The following is a 20086-nucleotide window of genomic DNA, read 5'->3' on the forward strand; positions in this document are numbered from 1 at the left end:
AGAGCAGCAGCAACTTTTTCAGCAGTTGCAAGGGCAAGAGCCTGGATAATTAAGTGATCTGGCATTGTAACAGCAGCCAACATTACTTTGCTATATTGGTATTAAAAACAAGTAGAAACTACAGCCATTATATTTCCCGAGGACATGCAAGTCTACTGTAGGACTTAATTATGGTGGCATCCGTGTGGGTAAAATATTGTGAAGGTAAAATATTTCCCCAGTCAGATCTCTAAGAGGTGACTGTGCAGGACGAGGTCATCATGAGGAAAGATGAAACTGGTGTTCTTCAAGTTGGAGCACGGGATGTTGGAGACTATAATTGAGTGGGTAAGTGGATAGAACAACATTAAAAAGAAAAATTGATAAGCTTAAGTTAAAACAGTTGTAATTAGTGAAATGTGGTTTCAGAAAGAACATGATTTATGGACAGGTGAGCACAGGATTATCGACACAAAATCAAATTGGGGTAATGTCAGAGTAGGACTGACAATAAATAGTAAAAGAGGAGTGTAGATGTGCTATTATGAATTGCATAGTACAAATATCATTGTAGCCAAGATAGTGTCAAAATCAGTACCCATCACTATAGTGCAAGTTTATATGCCTACTGTCTCCAAACATGATGGAGAAATTGAAAGACTGTATGAACATTTAGTTGTTATGTGGGACTGTTACTCAATAGTTGAGAAAGGGAAAGCAGTAGGAAATAGGCCAAGGGGAAACCACCTCGTAGAATTGTGCACTGAGTGCACTTTAATCATTGGAAATATCTGGTTTAAGAATGTTGGAAGAAGGATGTAAATGTCAAAGAGACCTGGAGACACCTGAAGTTATGCATAGATTGTATAATTGCAAGACATAGATTTCTAAACCACATTTAAATTGCAAGAACTTCCAGGGATAAAAGTGGTCCCTGGACATAATTTTTTGGTTATGAACTGCAGATTAAAACTAAGGAAGTTGCAAAAATGAGCATTAAGTAATGATTAATTGAAACTGGGGGAAGGATTACAATAGAAGATGAATAGGTAGCACTGAAATAGTGAAGGCAGTAGAGGATCAAATAGGCAGGAAGACAGAGCCTAGTAGAAAAAGTTGGATAACACTTTAGTGTATTAAATTTAATTGATGACAAGGGAAAATATAACAGTGAAACAAGGAAAAAGGGATTACATAAGTCTGAAAAATTACAGCAACAAAAAGTGCAAAACGGCAAAGCAGGAATAGCTAGAGGAGAAACCCAAAGCTGTATAAACATGAATAACTATGGAATAGGTGGATGCAATCTATAGAAAAATTAGAGAGACCTTGGGAGAAAACATTAAAAACTTAAATGGCAAACCACTAGCAAGCAAGGAAGTGGCAGCTGTAAAGTGGAAGGAATGTATAGAAAGGCTGTACAAAGGAAATAAACTGGAAGACATTATTAGCAGAAAGGGATGAGGGAGTAGATGAAGATGAGATGAAATATATGATACTGCGAGAACAATTTGATAGAGTACTGAAAGACTTAAATCAAAACTAGGTCTTATATGCAAGATACACAAAACATATGAAATATCCTCAGTCTTCAGCAAGAATGTGATGATTCCAGATTGCAAAGGATATGAAAGGGAAGCAGTAGTTGAGAAGTGAATTTGACAGGGTTGTAGCCCATCCCCAGTGTTACTCAGTCTGTACATTGAGCAATCTGTGAAGGAAATAAAGGATAAATTCGGAAAGCGAATTAAAGTTCAAAGAGAAGAAATAAAAACTTTAAAGTTTGCCAGTGACACTTTAATTCCGTCAGAGATGATGTAGTGATGCTTGGTCAAGTGTGAATGTGACTGCGAGTCTTCTTTAGCATTAGACATTTGAATTTACTTGTTCCAACAACTGCCCACGACAAATACTCGAATGTCTTCTCTGATCTTCAGAGGGTTCCTAGAATAAAACAGTAACAACGACCAACGTATAATATATTTATTACACATATGCTCTTGCGTACTTCTCTTTAAATAAGCAGCTGACACCAGTACTTCTGTCTGATCATTCATGTATTAACAAGTACATTCTATGACATGTTTAAAACATGACTGCTTCCAAAGCAAGTAACAAAACTAGTCAGTTTTTGTTCTGTAAAATTTCGGGAAAACTGCCAGATGTCTGTAACTTGCTGGTACAATATTTCGATGCAAAGTCTTCCGGTGATCTTCAGGTGAATATGACAAGTAGTACACTGAGATCCCCTATTTAAGATCCTTGTGGCATATGCGTGGTGTCTCGGTTCGAATTGCACATGCTTTGCTTGAATGCATGTGCTTCTGCTGTAAGTCTGTGCACTGCTCTGCACTGCATTGCTCTGCTCTCAAAGCTTGCCTCTTTGATAAGAAAATGATTGTCTTTGCACAGTATGATCTCAAGATGACGCCCATTATGCAGAGCATAAAGTTTTTCTATAATTGGGTCCCATACTGATTTTAACTGGAAACTTTCATCTTGATTCAGACAGTTATATTTCCACTGATTCATTGATGATTGTGTGCCAAAATTTTGATGTACAGGCCACTTTTTTTCTTTTACTGTAGTCCTCTTGTGGCAGGAGGACAGTAGCATTACCTTTATCCAACATAAGTACTACCACATCCATGTCTGCTCCTAAGTTATGGAGGGCTGCTCTCTACAAATGTGCGATGTTGCTTCTCGATGGTGTGGTTCTGATTAGCACACACAAGACTCCTGACAAATTTCTTCTACTGCATCTATTGTAAGACATTGCACAGCCTCTTGAATGGAATTGACCAAATTCACTAGTGGTGGTGAATCTGGTTTAGGAGCAAAATTGAGACCTCTTGCCAACGCAGACTCATGTATAGGTTCCCCCTTCAAGTTGATTTTGGACTGTCAAGTAGGAACTTGTTGTCGTACCCTTGTCAAAATTCAGTAAAAATTTGCAGTCTGCCTCATCATAGCCTTTTTGTGGAACTAGTTCGCTTTGGCCCATATCACACCATCATCCAGTCCCACGACAATGATGACAGTCTTGTTGCCATTTCTAACTGCAGATAATACATTTCCTTGGACGCAGAATCCAATTAATGATGACTAAAATGAATCCTTTCTCTTACCAGTGCCATGCTCACTTTGAGTTTAATGTTATGTGTAGTGGTGATATTAATAAAATACACAATTTTACCAAACTTCGGTATAATGCCCTCGTCTCTACAGCTTAATGAACTAATGAAAATAACAGTGAACTCGGTAACCTCACTCTTCTTTCGCATAACTTATCGAGTATACAGATACATTGCATCAGTTCCTCCCTGTAGAGCCGCTTGATGTGAAATCTAAAACTTTCCTGGTGTACAGATTGTTCTATAAAATTTCGGGAGAACTGCCAGATGTCTGTAACTTGCTGGTGCGATATTTTGGTGCAGAGTCTTCTGGCCATCTTCAGGTGAATACTGATGAGCAGTACACTGTGCTCCCCTATTTAAGATCCTGCTGGTACATGCATGGTGTTCTAGTTGGCATTGTGCGTGTGTTGCTTGAGCACACGTGCTTCTGCTGTAAATCTGTGCACTGCCCTACGTGCCTCTCGTGGTGAAAGCTCACTTCTGGAATATCAAAACAGTTGCTGTCACATGGTAAGAATGCAAGACAACTTTGATTACACGAATTTTTTCTGTAGTCGTGTCCCATGAAAAATGTAAGTGGAAACTGCCGTCTCTACTCGTAATGAATTCAGTCAGTCATGCTTTCACTGATTAACTGATGATTTAGCTCCAGAAGTTTGAGATATGTGCCACAATTTTTGATTCATTGTATTTCATTGAATGATCAGTGGAAATTCAGTGTTCTGTTAAAGACAACTTAGAGCTGCACAAAGTGGGTGTTTACAGAAGTATGTATGAATGCAGCAAATCTTATACACGGCAAACAATGCATACTCTGAAGTATCGTACAATAAAACATCAGTGGCATACTCACCTTCACCAAGCAGATAAGACCACTATCCCTGAAACTGTATTTCCACTGGTCATTTGATGAAATATAATGATAAAAAAATTGTGGCCGATATGTCAAACTTTTGGAGCTCAGTCATCAATGAATCAGGGGAAATATGACTGTCTGAATCCCTTATGAATTGAGACAGTGGTTTCCATTTAAATTCTGCATGGGACCCGATTATAGAAAAACTTCCTGCTCTGCCTTACCGAGTGAAGACAATCATTTTGATATTGAAGATTCGAGCTGTCACCATGGAGGGCATGCAGAGCAGTGCACAGACTTACTGCAGAAGCACATGGGCTCAAGCAATGCATGCACAGTGCCAACTAGGACATCACGCATGTGCTGATGGGACCTTAAATAGGAGAGCTCAGTGTATGGCTCGTCACTATTCACCTGAAGATGGCAACAGGCCCTGTGGTGAAAGATCATACCAGGAAGCTACAGACGTCCAGCAGTTATGCTGAAATTCTATAGAGCCATCTGTACACTGTGAAAGTTTTAAATTTCACATAGTCATTTCTTTTCTTATCCATCCTCTTGATATTATTGCGTATACATATTCTAACCCAAGAACACTATAACCTATTGCTCGAACAATTCACACAATTTGAAGACAAGGTACAATACAATTAGCAGTACACAAACAGCCGATGGTGCCTTGCGCTTTGCCCTATATGTTCATTAGTCCCAAGCACATACTTCATGCATAAACAATGAAACAATGCCCTCCTCTTCCTCTCCGAAGAAGTGAGCACTGTGCTTATGTCCATTTCTTCTGTGGTCTATGCAAGTTGTTGAGTCATGCAACGTGCTGGCACCAGTGTGCCAGGTCAGAAGTGGCGTGATTGTGAACAGGTGCGGCACCTGCTGCCCCTCCCCTCCCTTTGTGAGAGGTGAGAGACCATATGGTAAGACAGGCAACGCAAGCGTAGATGCACTTCCTTGTCTGAATCCCACCACAGAAAAGGAGGTCGCAGCAAAGGCAGTGGAACAGGTAGCACCGGCTGGCGATGGAGGCAGCAGTGACAAATGTGTTGGCTGCAACAGTGCAGGAGTGGGGGTCTGACTGTAGCTCCCAACAGCTGAAGGGTCCACCCACAGCAGAGGAGACCATCGTGAAAAAGTTAGCAGCAACATGTTAAGTGGTGTGATTAAACATGCTTTGCTTCAGTGTTCACGTGAAGAATACTTAATTTCCTTATTTGATCTTCGAATTGTTCCAGGCAATATGTTCTTTCATGCTTCTGTTTCAATAAGTAGCTGTCACAAATATTTCTTTCTTCTTCTTTAATTAATTGTGGTGACCTCTTTTGAATGTCTAAAGGGATAGAGCGATGCATGAAAATATTGTTTGTGAATTTAAAAACTGCTACATGTTTTCTTTTAAGAGAAAGTGGAAAATTGCAGTGCCTTTGTACCAAATTAACAGTGAGGATTTGTGAGCATACCTCTTATGGCAGTGATTGTTGGTCAGATGTTGAATTCAAATAAATTTTCAATGTCTTTGGGAAGATTGCAATTACAGGTCTGAGAAAAGTTGAGTTGCAGATTCTCCAGTGTCATTTTACAGATGTTCTTCCATCGTTGCATGGGATGCACTCATGTGATCAATAATTACAATTCTCCTGCACATATTAATAAAACATAATAAAACACAATAGAATACTCCAGCAGAAATTTTGCACCGTGCATTCCATATTATGACATTGACATTATACTGAATTGATATTCCATGTGTCGAGTTGCTGCAGAGTGGCATAACACGGACATTGGGCAGTGCTCTGATGATGATGTCAGCTATGAAGTGCTTAAAGTGTGTGCATCAGGTTGTAATAAAATAAAAGCAACCTGAAGAGGAAAGTAAATACACACACAAACAGGAAACAACAAACAGCAGGACAAATAGTGAAGAAGCCATTTGAAAGAAGTGGCTGTAGCACCAGATAATTAAGAAAAGCAGAAAACATTGCCAGATTTGAATGAGCAAAGGTAACAAAGCTATCACCATTTCTGAGAAATGCAAAAAGACTGTAATGAAAAATGTTCATAAAAAGTGTCAATAATATGCTTTAAGTTTGCTTTCGATGTTTAAAAACAAATAAGTGAAATAAATGGATAAATATTAGAAACTTTGGAAGTAGGTTACATTCCAGGATAGACAAGCAATATTTGTCTATCAAAAGCATTAATCTACTAATAGTATTAGAATTCTGACATAAGGCATTGTTAAAAATGTGTATATGCCATATAAATGAATGGAAAAAATATAGGTCCTGTATTAACCAGGTGGATTTTTAAGTCAAATCTCTTTTGTGGCCAAATGATCCCTTCCTGCAGTTCTGGTATTTACTGCTCTCCCCCTCCCCCACCCCGACCACCACACTGCGCGCGACCCCCCTCCTCCTTCTACAAATGTGAAGCAAATCTGATTATGGAATGAGCAGTCTAACCCGGGGAAAATTTATTGGTGTTGTGTATAATGTATTTAGTTGATAATGCCATATCATTATTATTTGTGGCAGTACAAATTATGTTCAGAAGTGTTACTCATGTTCCCAAATTTAAAATATATTATTTTTGTTTGAACAGGGAGACTTGATTGAAAATCATATCGAGAACTATTTGGCCAACAGGATACCACATTTTTCCATGCAAAATTTTATTGAAGAGTTGCAGTAAGTAGCTTTCAATTTTTTAAAGAGATATTTTGAAAAAATAAAATGCAAATGATTATTGTAGTGAAATAGATTATTATTTAATTCCTATTCTTGCCGTTTAAGTAATGGCTGCAGTCACTTAATGCAGGAGCACACTTTGAATGATCCTGTTTCTGTCAGATAATAATAATAATAATAATACTCATCATATAGTAGAGATGCTGAGTCGCAGGTGGGCACTGGGCACATCCAAAAAAGACTGTCACAGACAAGCTTTTGGTCAGCAAGGCCTTTGTCAAAAGTGGACGACATGTGCGTGCCCCCCCCCCCCCCCCCCCCTCCACACACACACACACACACACACACACACACACACACACACACTCTCTCTCTCTCTCTCTCTCTCTCTCTCTCTCTCTCTCAACACCCCCCCCCCCCCCACACACACACACAAACACACATTCATGCAAACACAACTCACACAGAGTCATGTATGTGCGAGTTGTGTGTGTGTGTGTGTGTGTGTGTGTGTGTGTGTGTGGGTGTGGGTGTGACGTCTATTTTTGAAGGCCTTGCTGACCGAAACCTTACTTGTGACAGGCTTTTTGTTGTACCTGTCTGTGACTCAGCATCTCCGCTGTATGGTGCGTAGCAACTTTCCTTTTCATAACATTGTTACATTCTATCCGGAATTTTCCATTGTTTCAAATAATAATAATAATAATAATAATAATAATAATAATAATGTAACTCTTTGGATGTCCCCAGCTTGTATTAAGAGAAAAAGGTTTTTGGGCACATAACCAAATTTTTGTGACAGGCATGTACAGTGCTTTGACTGCGAAGTTTTCATAATCAAGTACTTGATGAGCTAAAGCAAAGAGGATGTAATGCTCTCCCTGACACTTGCAAACAGTATTCCACAGCGGTGGGTATATTGATCAACAGATTCAGCACTGGTTCTGACCTGTACCAGTGGACTTTGGGAACACAACCTAAGATGAGGCAGAGAAACTGTAGTGTCCTGTGGCCAGCAGGAAAGAACTAACAGTCAATTTGACCACACTTTATTATAATTAAAGAAAAACATCTTCTTGACTTACACTAAGTTTTAAACACAAGAACAACAAGAAAAACCCACAACTCTTGTAGTGGCAAACCAGATAAGGAAAAAAGACAGTGGAAGAAAACACTGACCAAAATCTACTCTACCAATTACAAAATACAACGTGTTGTTGTCGTTGTTGTGGTCTTCAGTCCTGAGACTGGTTTGACGCAGCTCTCCATGCTATTCTATCCTGTGCAAGCTTTTTCATCTCCCAGTACCTACTGCAACCTACATCCTTCTGAATCTGCTTAGTGTATTCACCTCTTGGTCTCCCTCTACGATTTTTACCCTCCACGCTGCCCTCCAATACTAAATTGGTGATCCCTTGATGCCTCAGAACATGTCCTACCAACCGATCCCTTCTTCTGGTCAAGTTGTGCCACAAACTTCTCTTCTCCCCAATCCTGTTCAATACTTCCTCATTAGTTATGTGATCTACCCATCTAATCTTCAGCATTCTTCTGTAGCACCACATTTCGAAAGCTTCTATTCTCTTCTTGTCCAAACTATTTATCGTCCCTGTTTCACTTCCATACATGGCTACACTCCATACGAATACTTTCAGAAATGACTTCCTGACACTTAAATCAATACTGGATGTTAACAAATTTCTCTTCTTCAGAAACGCTTTCCTTGCCATTGCCAGTCTACATTTTATATCGTCTCTACTTCGACCATCATCAGTTATTTTGCTCCCCAAATAGCAAAACGTGCTACTACAAAATCAAATAGGGGTAATGCAGGAGTAGGTTTAATAATGGATAAAAAAAATAGGAGTTCGGGTAAGCTACTACAAACAACATAGTGAACGCATTATTGTGGCCAAGATAGACATGAAGCCCACGCCTACGGCAATAGTACAAGTTTATTTGCCAACTGGCTCTGCAGATGTTGAAGAAATGTATGATGAGATAAAAGAAATTATTCAGATAGTGAAGGGAGACGAAAATATAATAGTCATGGGTGACTGGAATTCGACAGTAGGAAAAGGAAGAGATGGAAAAGTAGTAGGTGAATTTGGATTGGGGTTAAAAAATGAAAGAGGAAGCCGCTTGGTAGAATTGTGCAAAGAGCATAACTTAATCATAGCTAACACTTGGTTCAAGAATCATAAAAGAAGGTTGTATACATGGGAGAAGCCTGGAGATACTGACAGGTTTCAGATAGATTATATAATGGTAAGACAGAGATTTAGGAACCAGGTTTTAAATCGTAAAACATTTCCAGGCACAGATGTGGACTCTGACCACAATCTATTGGTTATGAACTGTAGATTAAAACTGAAGAAACTGCGAAAAGGTGGGAATTTAAGGAGATGGGATCTGGATAAACTGACAGAACCAGAGGTTGTAGGGAGCTTCAGGGAGAACATTAGGGAATGATTGACAGGTATGGGGGAAATAAATACAGTAGAAGAAGAATGGGTAGCTTTGAGAGATGAAATAGTGAAGGTAGCAAAGGATCAAGTAGGTAAAAAGATGAAGGCTAATAGAAATCCTTGGGTAACAGAAAAGATATTGAATTTAATTGATGAATGGAGAAAATATAAATGAATTAGGCAAAAAGGAATACAAACGTCTCAATAATAAGATCGAAAGGAAGTGCAAAATGGCTAAGCAGGCGTGGCTAGAGGACAAATGTAAGGATGTAGAGACTTATCTCACTAGGGGTAAAATAGATACTGACTACAGGAAAATTAAAGAGACCTTTGGAGAAAAGAGAACCACTTGTACGAATATCAAGAGCTCAGATGGAAACCCAGTTGTAAGCAAAGAAGGGAAAGCGGAAAGGTGGAAGGAGTATATAGAGGGTCTATACAAGGGTGATGTACTTGAGGGCAATATAATGGAAATGGAGGAGGATGTAGATTAAGATGAAATGGGAGATATGATACTGCATGATGAGTTTGACAGAGCACTGAAAGACCCAAGTCGAAACAAGGCTCCGGGAGTAGACAACATTCCATTAGAACTACTGACAGCCTTGGGAGAGCCAGTCCTGACAAAACTCTACCATCTGGTGAGCAAAATGTATGAGACAGGCGGAATACCCTCAGACTTCAAGAAGAATATAATAATTCCAATCCCAAAGAAAGCAGGTGTTGACAGATGTGAAAATTACCTAACTATCAGCTTAATAAGTTAGGGCTGCAAAATACTAACATGAATTCTTTACAGACGAATGGAGAAACTGGTAGAAGCCAACCTCGGGGAAGATCAGTTTGGATTCCATAGAAATATGGGAACATGTGAGGCAATACTAACCCTACGACTTATCTTAGAAGCTAGATTAAGAAAAGGAAAACCTACGTTTCTAGCATTTGTAGACTTAGAGTAAGCTTTTTACAATGTTGACTGGAATACTCTCTTTCAAATTCTGAAGGTGGCAGGGGTAAAATACAGGGAGCGAAAGGCTATTTACAATTTGTACAGAAACCAGATGGCAGTTTTAAGAGTCGAGGGGCATGAAAGGGAAGCAGTGGTTGGGAAGGGAGTGAGACAGGGTTGTAGCCTCTCCCCAATGTTATTCAATCTGTATATTGAGCAAGCAATAAAGGAAACAAAAGAAAAATTGGTAGTGGGTATTTAAATCAATGGAGAGGAAATAAAAACTTTAATGTTCGCCGATGACATTGTAATTCTGTCAGAGACAGCAAAGGACTTGGAAGAGCAGTTGAACAGAATGGATAGTGTCTTGAAAGGAGGATGTAAGATGAACATCAACAAAAGTAAATCGAGGATAATGGAATGTAGTCGAATTAAGTCGGGTGATGCTGAGGGAATTAGATTAGGAAATGAGACACTTAAAGTAGTATTGGAGGGCAACGTGGAGGGTAAAAATTGTAGAGGGAGACCTAGAGATGAATACACTAAGCAGATTCAGAGGGATGTAGGCCGCAGTATGTACTGGGAGATGAAGAAGCTTGCACAGGATAGAGTAGCATGGAGACCTGCATCAGACCAGTCTCAGAACTGAAGACCACAGCAACACAACTACGGTGCTATAGCGAGTGTATACAATGCTAGGGCTGGCACCCTTTCAGCACAGTATAACATAGACGATATTCTCCACCCCATTTTGTTGTCCTTCATGGCAAGCCATCCTGGTCTTACATTTCAATAAGATAATGCCTGCCGGCACACAGCAATAGTTTCTACTGCTTTTCTTGGTGCTTGCCAAACCCTACCTTGGCCAGCAAGATCACCAGATCTCTCCTCAATTGAGAATGTTTGGAGCATTGTGGGTAGGGCCCTCCAACCATCTTGGAATTTTGATGGTCTAATGCACTACTTGTACAGAATTTGGCTCAACGTGCCTCAGGAGGACATCCAACAACTCTCTCAATCAATGACAAGCTGAATAATTGCTTGCGTAAGTGTCAGAGATGGACCAACACATTACTGACTTGCTCAGTTTCCAAATCTCTTTCTCTTGAATAAATCATCCAATTTTTTCTGAAACTGTAATAATTTGTTTGTTTGTGTATGTACATCATATCTAATGATTCCTGTCCCGTTCAGATAATTCCTTTGCAGTGCATCCTTTTTTTTATTTCTAGCATTCTTTTTCATTGTGGCTGTCTGTGACTAAGTGGCTCCTCTATGCAGTGAGTAGCAATTTATTCTTTCCATATTAATATTCCACCTTGGACTTTTCATTGTTTGATTTTGCCTGTTGGCTTCCCTTCCATCCCACAACCCAGTGTTGTTTCCCTTTGTTGTAATCCTCTATCACATTACATTGCTCAAGGTCCATTCTTTTCTTTGTGTACTATCCTATGTCATCTGCTGAACTGAACAGGCTCTGACTTATGAACATGCTCTGAATGTTTTTGCATGTTTTTTACATGATGTAATGAACTCACATAATCCAACTACACCTGCTCCCTCTCCCTTCACACCTATACACCCATCCACACCTATACACCCATGCACCTGCCCCCCCCCCCCCCCCCCCCCATATTACCATCACTTATTTTTTTCACTTTGATCTCATCCTGCTTTCAAGTTGATTTTATTTCAATATCATTTTTCTCTGTAGGTCCTACTTATTCTGTGTTTTATGATTTTTTACTATACTTAATCCATTTTCTCATTTTGTGCTTTTTCCCATGTGTATTTACTTAATTTTATGTATCTTTTACTTTTTTCACCTGCACTATGGATACCTGCTCCATCGATCTGTGTCAATACAGAAAAATTTCCTTATCGCAAGCGATAACCCAGTACTGTTCCTTCATTGAGCCTAGCTCACAAAACCCTTTTGAATGGTCTGAACATCAAATTATTCATATCCAGACGCAACTCCTCCTTCCACAAAGACCTCTACCTATTCAATTTCTGTTAGTCCATAGCCCTCACCAGTCTAGGCCTGCAAAACCATATCAATCAGGTCTAAACCTCCTAGCACTACCTCCTATCCGCCTGCAAAATTTTCCTGCTCTACAATGCCAAATTCCAGAATCCCATCTCCCAGACTGAATCATTTACCCTCCAAGAACTAGAGCTGCACGTACAAAGAACCAAACGAAACTGTCCAATCTGCTCATGTCATACTCCTGTTTTGGACAATCACTGTCTGCCACCACAAGAGCCACCATCAAACTTTTCTGATACCGTCATAGCTGCCAAACTCTGACTTGCAGACCTACTAAGTTTACCACATCCTCAGAAACTCCACCTTACACCATCCAGAGCTTAAACAGGCCTGCAACACAGTCAAGAACCTGTCCTCCAAAAGCCTCAGTTGTACAAAGTATCAGTCCTTTCCAAAGGCCCTACCTTTCATCCCACTCCCAAATTCAGTCATAGACCTTCTGACCTTCTCCCAGTCCCTACAGTGGAAACACTTTTTTGGCACTAAGTATACCAATCAGACTCAATTCAAAACCAGTATTGAACCCTACCTGACCCCAAATCTCTCAACATGAAAACCACTCTTATATCGCCAGAAATAACCACAGCCCACCATTTAAAACCTGATCCTGACCCTAGTCCTACCTGCCTACAAAGCTCCACCACTGTCGTTAAGAACTGCAGGGATTACCTGGCAGAGGGACTCCACCAGCTGCCAAATATGTCCATTTACAAGCCCTGCCACAGTGACTCCATTCCAGAAATTCAGCAGTATCTCCAGTCTCTTCTTAAATCCTTAGGTAATCTCAGAACCTCTCCTCTCAATCTCTGTCTCTCCTCACCCTCACCACTCCCTGCGCTCCTACCTTATCGTGCTTCCAAAAGTTCAGAAACCCAACCACCCAAGATGCACCATTGTAGCTGCTTACTGTGCTCCGGCAGTGAGTGCTCTGCCTATTACCCGTAACCTACCCTCCTGTATCAAAGATAGCAACCTTGTCACCACCAGTTCTCCAGTGTTCCTCCTCCTCCTTTCCAGCCCAGCAATCTCTTCATTACTTTCAATGCCACACACCTCTACATTAACATTGCCAATGCCAATAGCCTTGCTGTTAATGAGCACTACTTGTCCCAACTGACTGCAAACCAACCACCTCGTTTATGACCACAGTCATTAATTATGTTGTCACTGGTAATTACTTCTCACCTTTGAAGACATCACCTCCAAAAAAATCCATGGTACAGGAATAGGTTCATGTATTGCACCATCCTATGCTAACCTATTCATGGGCCATCTAAAGGAATCCCTAACCACCCAGAGACCTAAACCTCATAACCCCAAAGCCCATCACTCCATTCAGATTCTTTGATAACATCTTCATGCTCTGCTGATCCTCCTCAGCTCAACAGGCAACCTTCCTTGATGTTGGCCTCCCCCTCAAGGATGGCCACATCAGTTCCTCCATCTACATCAAACCCACCAACCACCTACAAAACCTCCACTTTGACAGCTGCCACCCATTCCACTCCCAACTCCCTTCCATATAGCTTAGGCACCGTGGTTGTTGCATCTGTAGTGACGAGGCATCAAATTATGCCAACAGTCTCACTGAGCCCTTCACAGACTGACGTTACTCTTCCAACCTTGTCTAGAAACAGATCTCTCATTCCATGCCTCGCCAGTCACAGGCCATCCCCTACATATTCCCAGTCCAGCCAGAAAAGAGCGCTCCTTGACTCAGTACTACCCAGGACAGGAGCAACTCTATAACATTATCCTCCAGGGTTTTTACTATCTCTTGTTGTTGTTGTTGTTGTGGTCTTCAGTCCTGAGACTGGTTTGATGCAGCTCTCCATGCTACTCTATCCTGTGCAAGCTTCTTCATCTCCCAGTACCTACTGCAACCTACATCCTTCTGAATCTGCTTAGTGTATTCATCTCTTGGTCTCCCTCTATGATTTTTACCCTCCACACTGCCCTCCAATGCTAAATTTGTGATCCCCTGATGCCTCAGAACATGTCCTACCAACCGATCCCTTCTTCTTGTCAAGTTGTGCCACAAACTCCTCTTCTCCCCAATTCTATTCAATACCTCCTCATTAGTTATGTGATCTACCCATCTAATCTTCAGCATTCTTCTGTAGCACCACATTTCGAAAGCTTCTATTCTCTTCTTGTCCAAACTATTTATCGTCCATGTTTCACTTCCATACATGGCTACACTCCGAACAAATACTTTCAGAAACGACTTCCTGACACTTAAATCTATACTCGATGTTTACAAATTTCTCTTCTTCAGAAATGCTTTCCTTGCCATTGATAGTCTACATTTTATATCCTCTCTACTTCGACCATCATCAGTTATTTTGCTCGCCAAATAGCAAAACTCCTTTACTACTTTAAGTGTGCCATTTCCTAATCTAATTCCCTCAGCATCACCCGACTTAATTCGACTACATTCCATTATCCTCGTTTTGCTTTTGTTGATGTTCATCTTACATCCTTCTTTCAAGACACTGTCCATTCCGTTCAACTACTCTTCCAAGTCCTTTGCTGTCTCTGATAGAATTACAATGTAATCGGCAAACCTCAAAGTTTTTATTTCTTCTCCATGGGTTTTAATACCTACACCAAATTTTTCTTTTGTTTCCTTTACTGCTTGCTCAATATACAGATTGAACAACATTGGGGAGAGGCTACAACCCTGTCTCACTCCCTTCCCAACCACTGCTTCCCTTTCATGTCCCTCGACTCTTATAACTGCCATCTGGTTTCTGTACAAATTGTAAATAACCTTTCGCTCCCTGTATTTTACCCCTGCCACCTTTAGAATGTGAAAGAGAGTATTCCAGTCAACATTGTCAAAAGCTTTCTCTAAGTCTACAAATGCTAGAAACGTAGGTTTGCCTTTCCTTAATCTTTCTTCTAAGATAAGTCGTAAGGTCAGTATTGCCTCATGTATTCCAACATTTCTACGGAATCCAAACTGATCTTCCCCAAGGTCAGCTTCTACCAGTTTTTCCATTCGTCTGTAAAGAATTCGCGTTAGTATTTTGCACCCGTGACTTATTAAACTGATAGTTAGATAATTTTCACATCTGTCAACACCTGCTTTCTTTGAGATTGGAATTATTATATTCTTCTTGAAGTCTGAGGGTATTTTGCCTGTCTCATACATCTTGCTCACCAGATGGTAGAGTTTTGTCAGGACTGGCTCTCCCGAGGCCGTCAGTAGTTGTAATGGAATGTTGTCTACTCCCGGGGCCTTGTTTCGACTTAGGTCTTTCAGAGCTCTGTCAAACTCTTCACGCAGTATCGTATCTCCCATTTCATCTTCGTCTACATCCTCTTCCATTTCTATAATATTGTCCTCAAGTACATCGCCCTTATATGGATCCTCTATATACTCCTTCCACCTTTCTGCTTTCCATTCTTTGCTTAGAACTGGGTTTCCATCTGAGCTCTTGATATTCGTACAAGTGGTTCTCTTTTCTCCAAAGGTCTCTTTCATTTTCCTGTAGGCAGTACCTATCTTGCCCCTAATGAGATAAGCCTCTACATCCTTACGCTTGTCCTCTAGCCATCCCTGCTTAGCCATTTTGCATTTCCTGTTGATCTCATTTTTGAGACGTTTGTATTCCTTTTTGCCTGTTTCATTTACTGCATTTTTATATTTTCTCCTTTCATCAATTAAATTCAATATTTCTTCTGTTACCCAAGGATTTCTACTAGCCCTCGTCTTTTTACCTACTTGATCCTCTGCTGCCTTCACTACTTCATCCCTCAGAGCTATCCATTCTTCTTCTATTGTATTTCTTTCCCCCATTCCTGTCAATTGCTCCCTTATGCTATCTCTTATCCTGCCCTAAAATGAGGATACCCTCCCACTGTGGTATTTCACCATCCACTCAACCTACGTAATATTCTTACCTGTCCGTATTCCAGTCCATGTCCCAGTCTCTTGCCTCAAGGCTCGTATCCCTGTAATAGACCCAGATGCAAGACCTATCCCACACATCCTCTCACTACCATCTACTCCAGTTCTGTCACTGACATCTTCTACCCCATCAAAGGCAGGGCCCCCTGTGAAAGTATCCAAGTGATACACAAAGTTAGCTGCATCTACTGTGCTGCATTCTACATCGGAATGACAAATAATAAGCTAGTTGTCGTCATGAATAGCCACTGCCATATGGAGGCCAAGAGACAGCTGCACATGCTGCCCAATGCGGTATGCTTCACTTTAACTACTGCTGCACAGCCTTTGCCGTCTGAATTCTTCGTACCAACAACATTTTTTTCTGAATAGTGCATGTAACAACTACCTGTACAACATATCCTTCATTCTCATAACACCCCCCCCCCCCCCCCAGCTTCAATCTTCTGTAGTCCCTGTCTCCCTCTACCCATCTATCCCTTCTTCTTCCACTCCATTACTACATATGCCTTCTATCCTACCTATACACCTACACAGTCTTTTCCTCTTCTGAACTTCTCCCTTTCTGTACTCCTCTTCTCTCACTTCCACCCCCCCCCCTCCCCCACCCCCTGCCTGCCCAAAGCACATTCTCCTGATGCTGTACCTAGCAGCCCTGCCATGTTTCTGCAAAGTCTCACAGGCTGCACTAACATCTTCTGTCACCTCTTCTCTGCTACCCATCCCTCTCCTTGCCTCACACCTCTTCCATACCCTCATACGTACCCCAGCTAGATATCTGAAATTAGGCCTTAGGGCCCAGAGACAGTGGATGCATGTGTGTTAGACATTGTTGTTTGCATTTGCACGTGATTTCTGTTTCTGAAGAAGGGCTTTGTCCTAGAACTGAAATATTTCCAGCATTCTTTCCTGTTGTGCCTGTCTGTGACTCAATGCTTCCTGTTTTATGTCTTTAACAATATGTGCAATAATACCGTGTGTTCTGGCATACACTAAATAAAATGAGAACTAATTAATTGGTTTGTGACGTTTACTAAGTTAGGTTAAAGTTAGAAAAGACTGAAAGAATTGGTTTTCAAATCCTTGCAAAACATCATTTGCATTTTCTTACAAATAAGATTCAGTCATGTCATACAGACCTTTCTCTTCAATACCGAGATAAAATTCTGAAAATTCCTTTCGCTCGTTCCCAGTTAAGGTTTATCAGCATAATTCATTTTAGCCATTTTACATTTCTCTCCCTTTGTTAGATCTTTATTTTTTTCTCTGGCCTGTACACTTGAATCACTGATTTCAGAAACATCACTTGTCTACAGAGACTGCTTTTTAGTAAAATGCACAGAACATTTTAATTTCACACATTGATCTTTAACAGCAAAAACATAGTGCTCAATCTCAATGGTTTTTTTGTATTTTTTGGTGCAATTACAGAGATCTTGCTTGAAGGGAAGTATTTCTTTTTTAATGTTGAAATGTCAGGACAACTGTTGTTTCTAAAATACATACTAATTTCTAAGGAAAACAAACCAATTATTTAATACAGAAATCATTAAATTATTGGTGTGTCTTTAATATTGGTGTAGTATGAGATTTATATTATTCAATAATACACAACAGAAGGAAAATTGTGTGTGATTTGCATGGTTTTTCAATTTGTAGCTTTTAAAGGAAATGGATAAGTTAAAGTTAGTTATAGTGGGAATTAGTGAAATTCGGTGACAGGAGGAACAAGACTTCTGGTCAAGTGAATACAGGGTTAAAAATACAAAATCAAATAAGGGTAATGCAGGAGTAGGTTTAATAATGAATAAAAAAAATAGTAGTGCTGGTAAGCTACTACAAACAGTGTAGTGAATGCATTATTGCAGCCAAGATAGACACAAAGCCCATGCCTACCACAGTAGTACAAGTTTATATGCCAACTTGTTCCACAGATGACGAAGAGACTGAAGAAATGTATGATGAGATAAAAGAAATTATTCAGAGATTTAGGAACCAGGTTTCAAATTGTAAGACATTTCCAGGGGCAGACGTGGAATCTGAACACAATTTATTGGTTATGAACTGAATAGTAAAACTGAAGAAACTGCAAAAAGATGGGAATTTAAGGAGATGGGATCTGAATAAACTGAAAGAACCAGAGGTTGTAGAGAGTTTCAGAGGGAGCATTAGGAACAACTGAAAGGAACGGGGGAAAGAAAGACAGCTGAAGAAGAATGGGTAGAGAGATAAAATTGTGGAGGCAGCAGAGGATCAAGAGGTAAAAAGACAAGGGCTAGTAGAAATCCTTGGGTAACAGAAGAGATATTGTATTTAATTAACAAAAGAAGAAAATATAAAAATGCAGTAAATGAAGCAGGCAAAAAGGAATACATACGTCTCAAAAATGAGATCGACAGGAAGTGCAGAATGGCTAAGCAAGGATGGCTAGAGGACAAATGTAAGGATGTAGAGGCTTATCTCACTAGGGGTAAGATAGATACTGCCTACAGTAAAATTAAAGAGACCTTTGGAGAAAAGACTACTTGTACGAATGTCAACAGCTCTAAGCAAAGAAGGGAAAGCAGAAAGGTGGAAGGTGTATAGAGGGTTTTTACAAGGGCAATGTATATGAGAGCAATATTATGAAAATGGAAGAGGACATAGGTGAAGATGAAAAGGGAGATACTGCATGAAGAATTTGATAGAGCACTGAAAGACCTAAGTTGAAACAATGCCCTGGGAGTAGACAACATTACAGTAGAACTACTGATAGCCTTGGGAAAGCCAGGCCTGACAAGACTACCATCTGGTGAGCTAGATGTATAAGACAGGTGAAATACCCTCAGACTTCAAGAAGAATATAATAATTCCAATCCCAAAGAAAGCAGGTGCTGACAGGTGTGAAAATTACTGAACTATCAGTTTAATAAGTTATGGCTGCAAAATTCTAACACGAATTCTGTACAGACGAATGGAAAAACTGGTAGAAGCTGACCTCGGGGAAGATCAGTTTGGATTCTGTAGAAATGGTAGAACATGTGAGGCAGTACTGTACTTACGACTTATTGTAAAAGGTAGATTAAGGAAACGCAAACCTATGTTTCTAACATTTGTAGACTTAAGGGAAAGCTTTTGTCAATGTTGACTGGAATACTCTCTTTCAAATTCCAAAGGTGGCAGGGGTCAAATACAGGGAGTGAAAGGCTATCTACAATTTGTACAGAAACCAGATGGGAGTTATAAGAGCTGAGGGGCCTGAAAGGGAAGCAGTAATTGGGAAGGAAGTGAGACAGGGTTGTAGCCTAACCCCAATGTTATTCAATCTGTATATTGAGCAAGCAGTAAGGTAAACAAAAGAAAAATTTTGATTCGGAATTAAAATTCGTGGAAAAGAAATAAAAACTTTGATATTTGCCAATGACAATGTAATTCTGTCAGAGACAGTAAAGGACCTGGAAGAGCAGTTGAATGGAATGGACAGTGTCTTGAAAGGAGGCTATAAGATAAACATCAACAATAGCAAAACGAGGATAATGGAATGCAGTCGAATTAAATCAGGTATGCTGAGGGAATTAGATTAGGAAATGAGACACGTAATGCAATAGATGAGTTTTGCTATTTGAGGAGCAAAATAACTGATGATGGTCGAAGTAGAGAGGATATAAAATGTAGACTGGCAATGACAAGGAAAGCGTTTCTGAAGGAGAGGAATTTATTAACATCGAGTAGAGATCTAAGTGTCAGAAAGTCTTTCCTGAAAGTATTTGTATGGAGTGTAGCCATGTATACAAGTGAAACATGGATGATAAATAGTTTAGAGAAGAAGAGAATAGAAGCTTTCGGTATGTGGTGGTACAGAAGAATGCTGAAGATTAGATGGATAGATCATTTAACTAATGAGGAGGTACTGAATAGAATTGGGGAGAAGAGGAATTTGTGGTACAATTTGACTAGAAGAAGGGACCGGTTGGTAGGAGATGTTCTGAAGTATTGAGGGATCACCAATTTAGTATTTGAGGTCAGGGTGGAGGGTAAAAATCGCAGAGAGAGGCC

At 40.1% G+C, this 20086-nt stretch overlaps 1 protein-coding gene across 5 annotated transcripts in view; it reads left to right on the forward strand.

Moving 5' to 3' along the window:
- LOC124594916 (ADP-ribosylation factor-like protein 2-binding protein) overlaps positions 1-20086 on the forward strand; it is a 122951-nt gene that overhangs the window by 67044 nt on the left and 35821 nt on the right. For all 5 annotated transcript variants that reach the window (XM_047133401.1, XM_047133403.1, XM_047133402.1 and 2 more), the window contains exon 4: positions 6583-6668. In XM_047133401.1, coding sequence (XP_046989357.1) covers positions 6583-6668 — 86 coding nt within the window. The remainder of the gene's footprint in view (positions 1-6582; positions 6669-20086) is intronic.

Source organism: Schistocerca americana, chromosome 2 (assembly GCF_021461395.2).
Source record: "Schistocerca americana isolate TAMUIC-IGC-003095 chromosome 2, iqSchAmer2.1, whole genome shotgun sequence".
NCBI classification, from domain to species: Eukaryota; Metazoa; Arthropoda; class Insecta; order Orthoptera; family Acrididae; genus Schistocerca; species Schistocerca americana.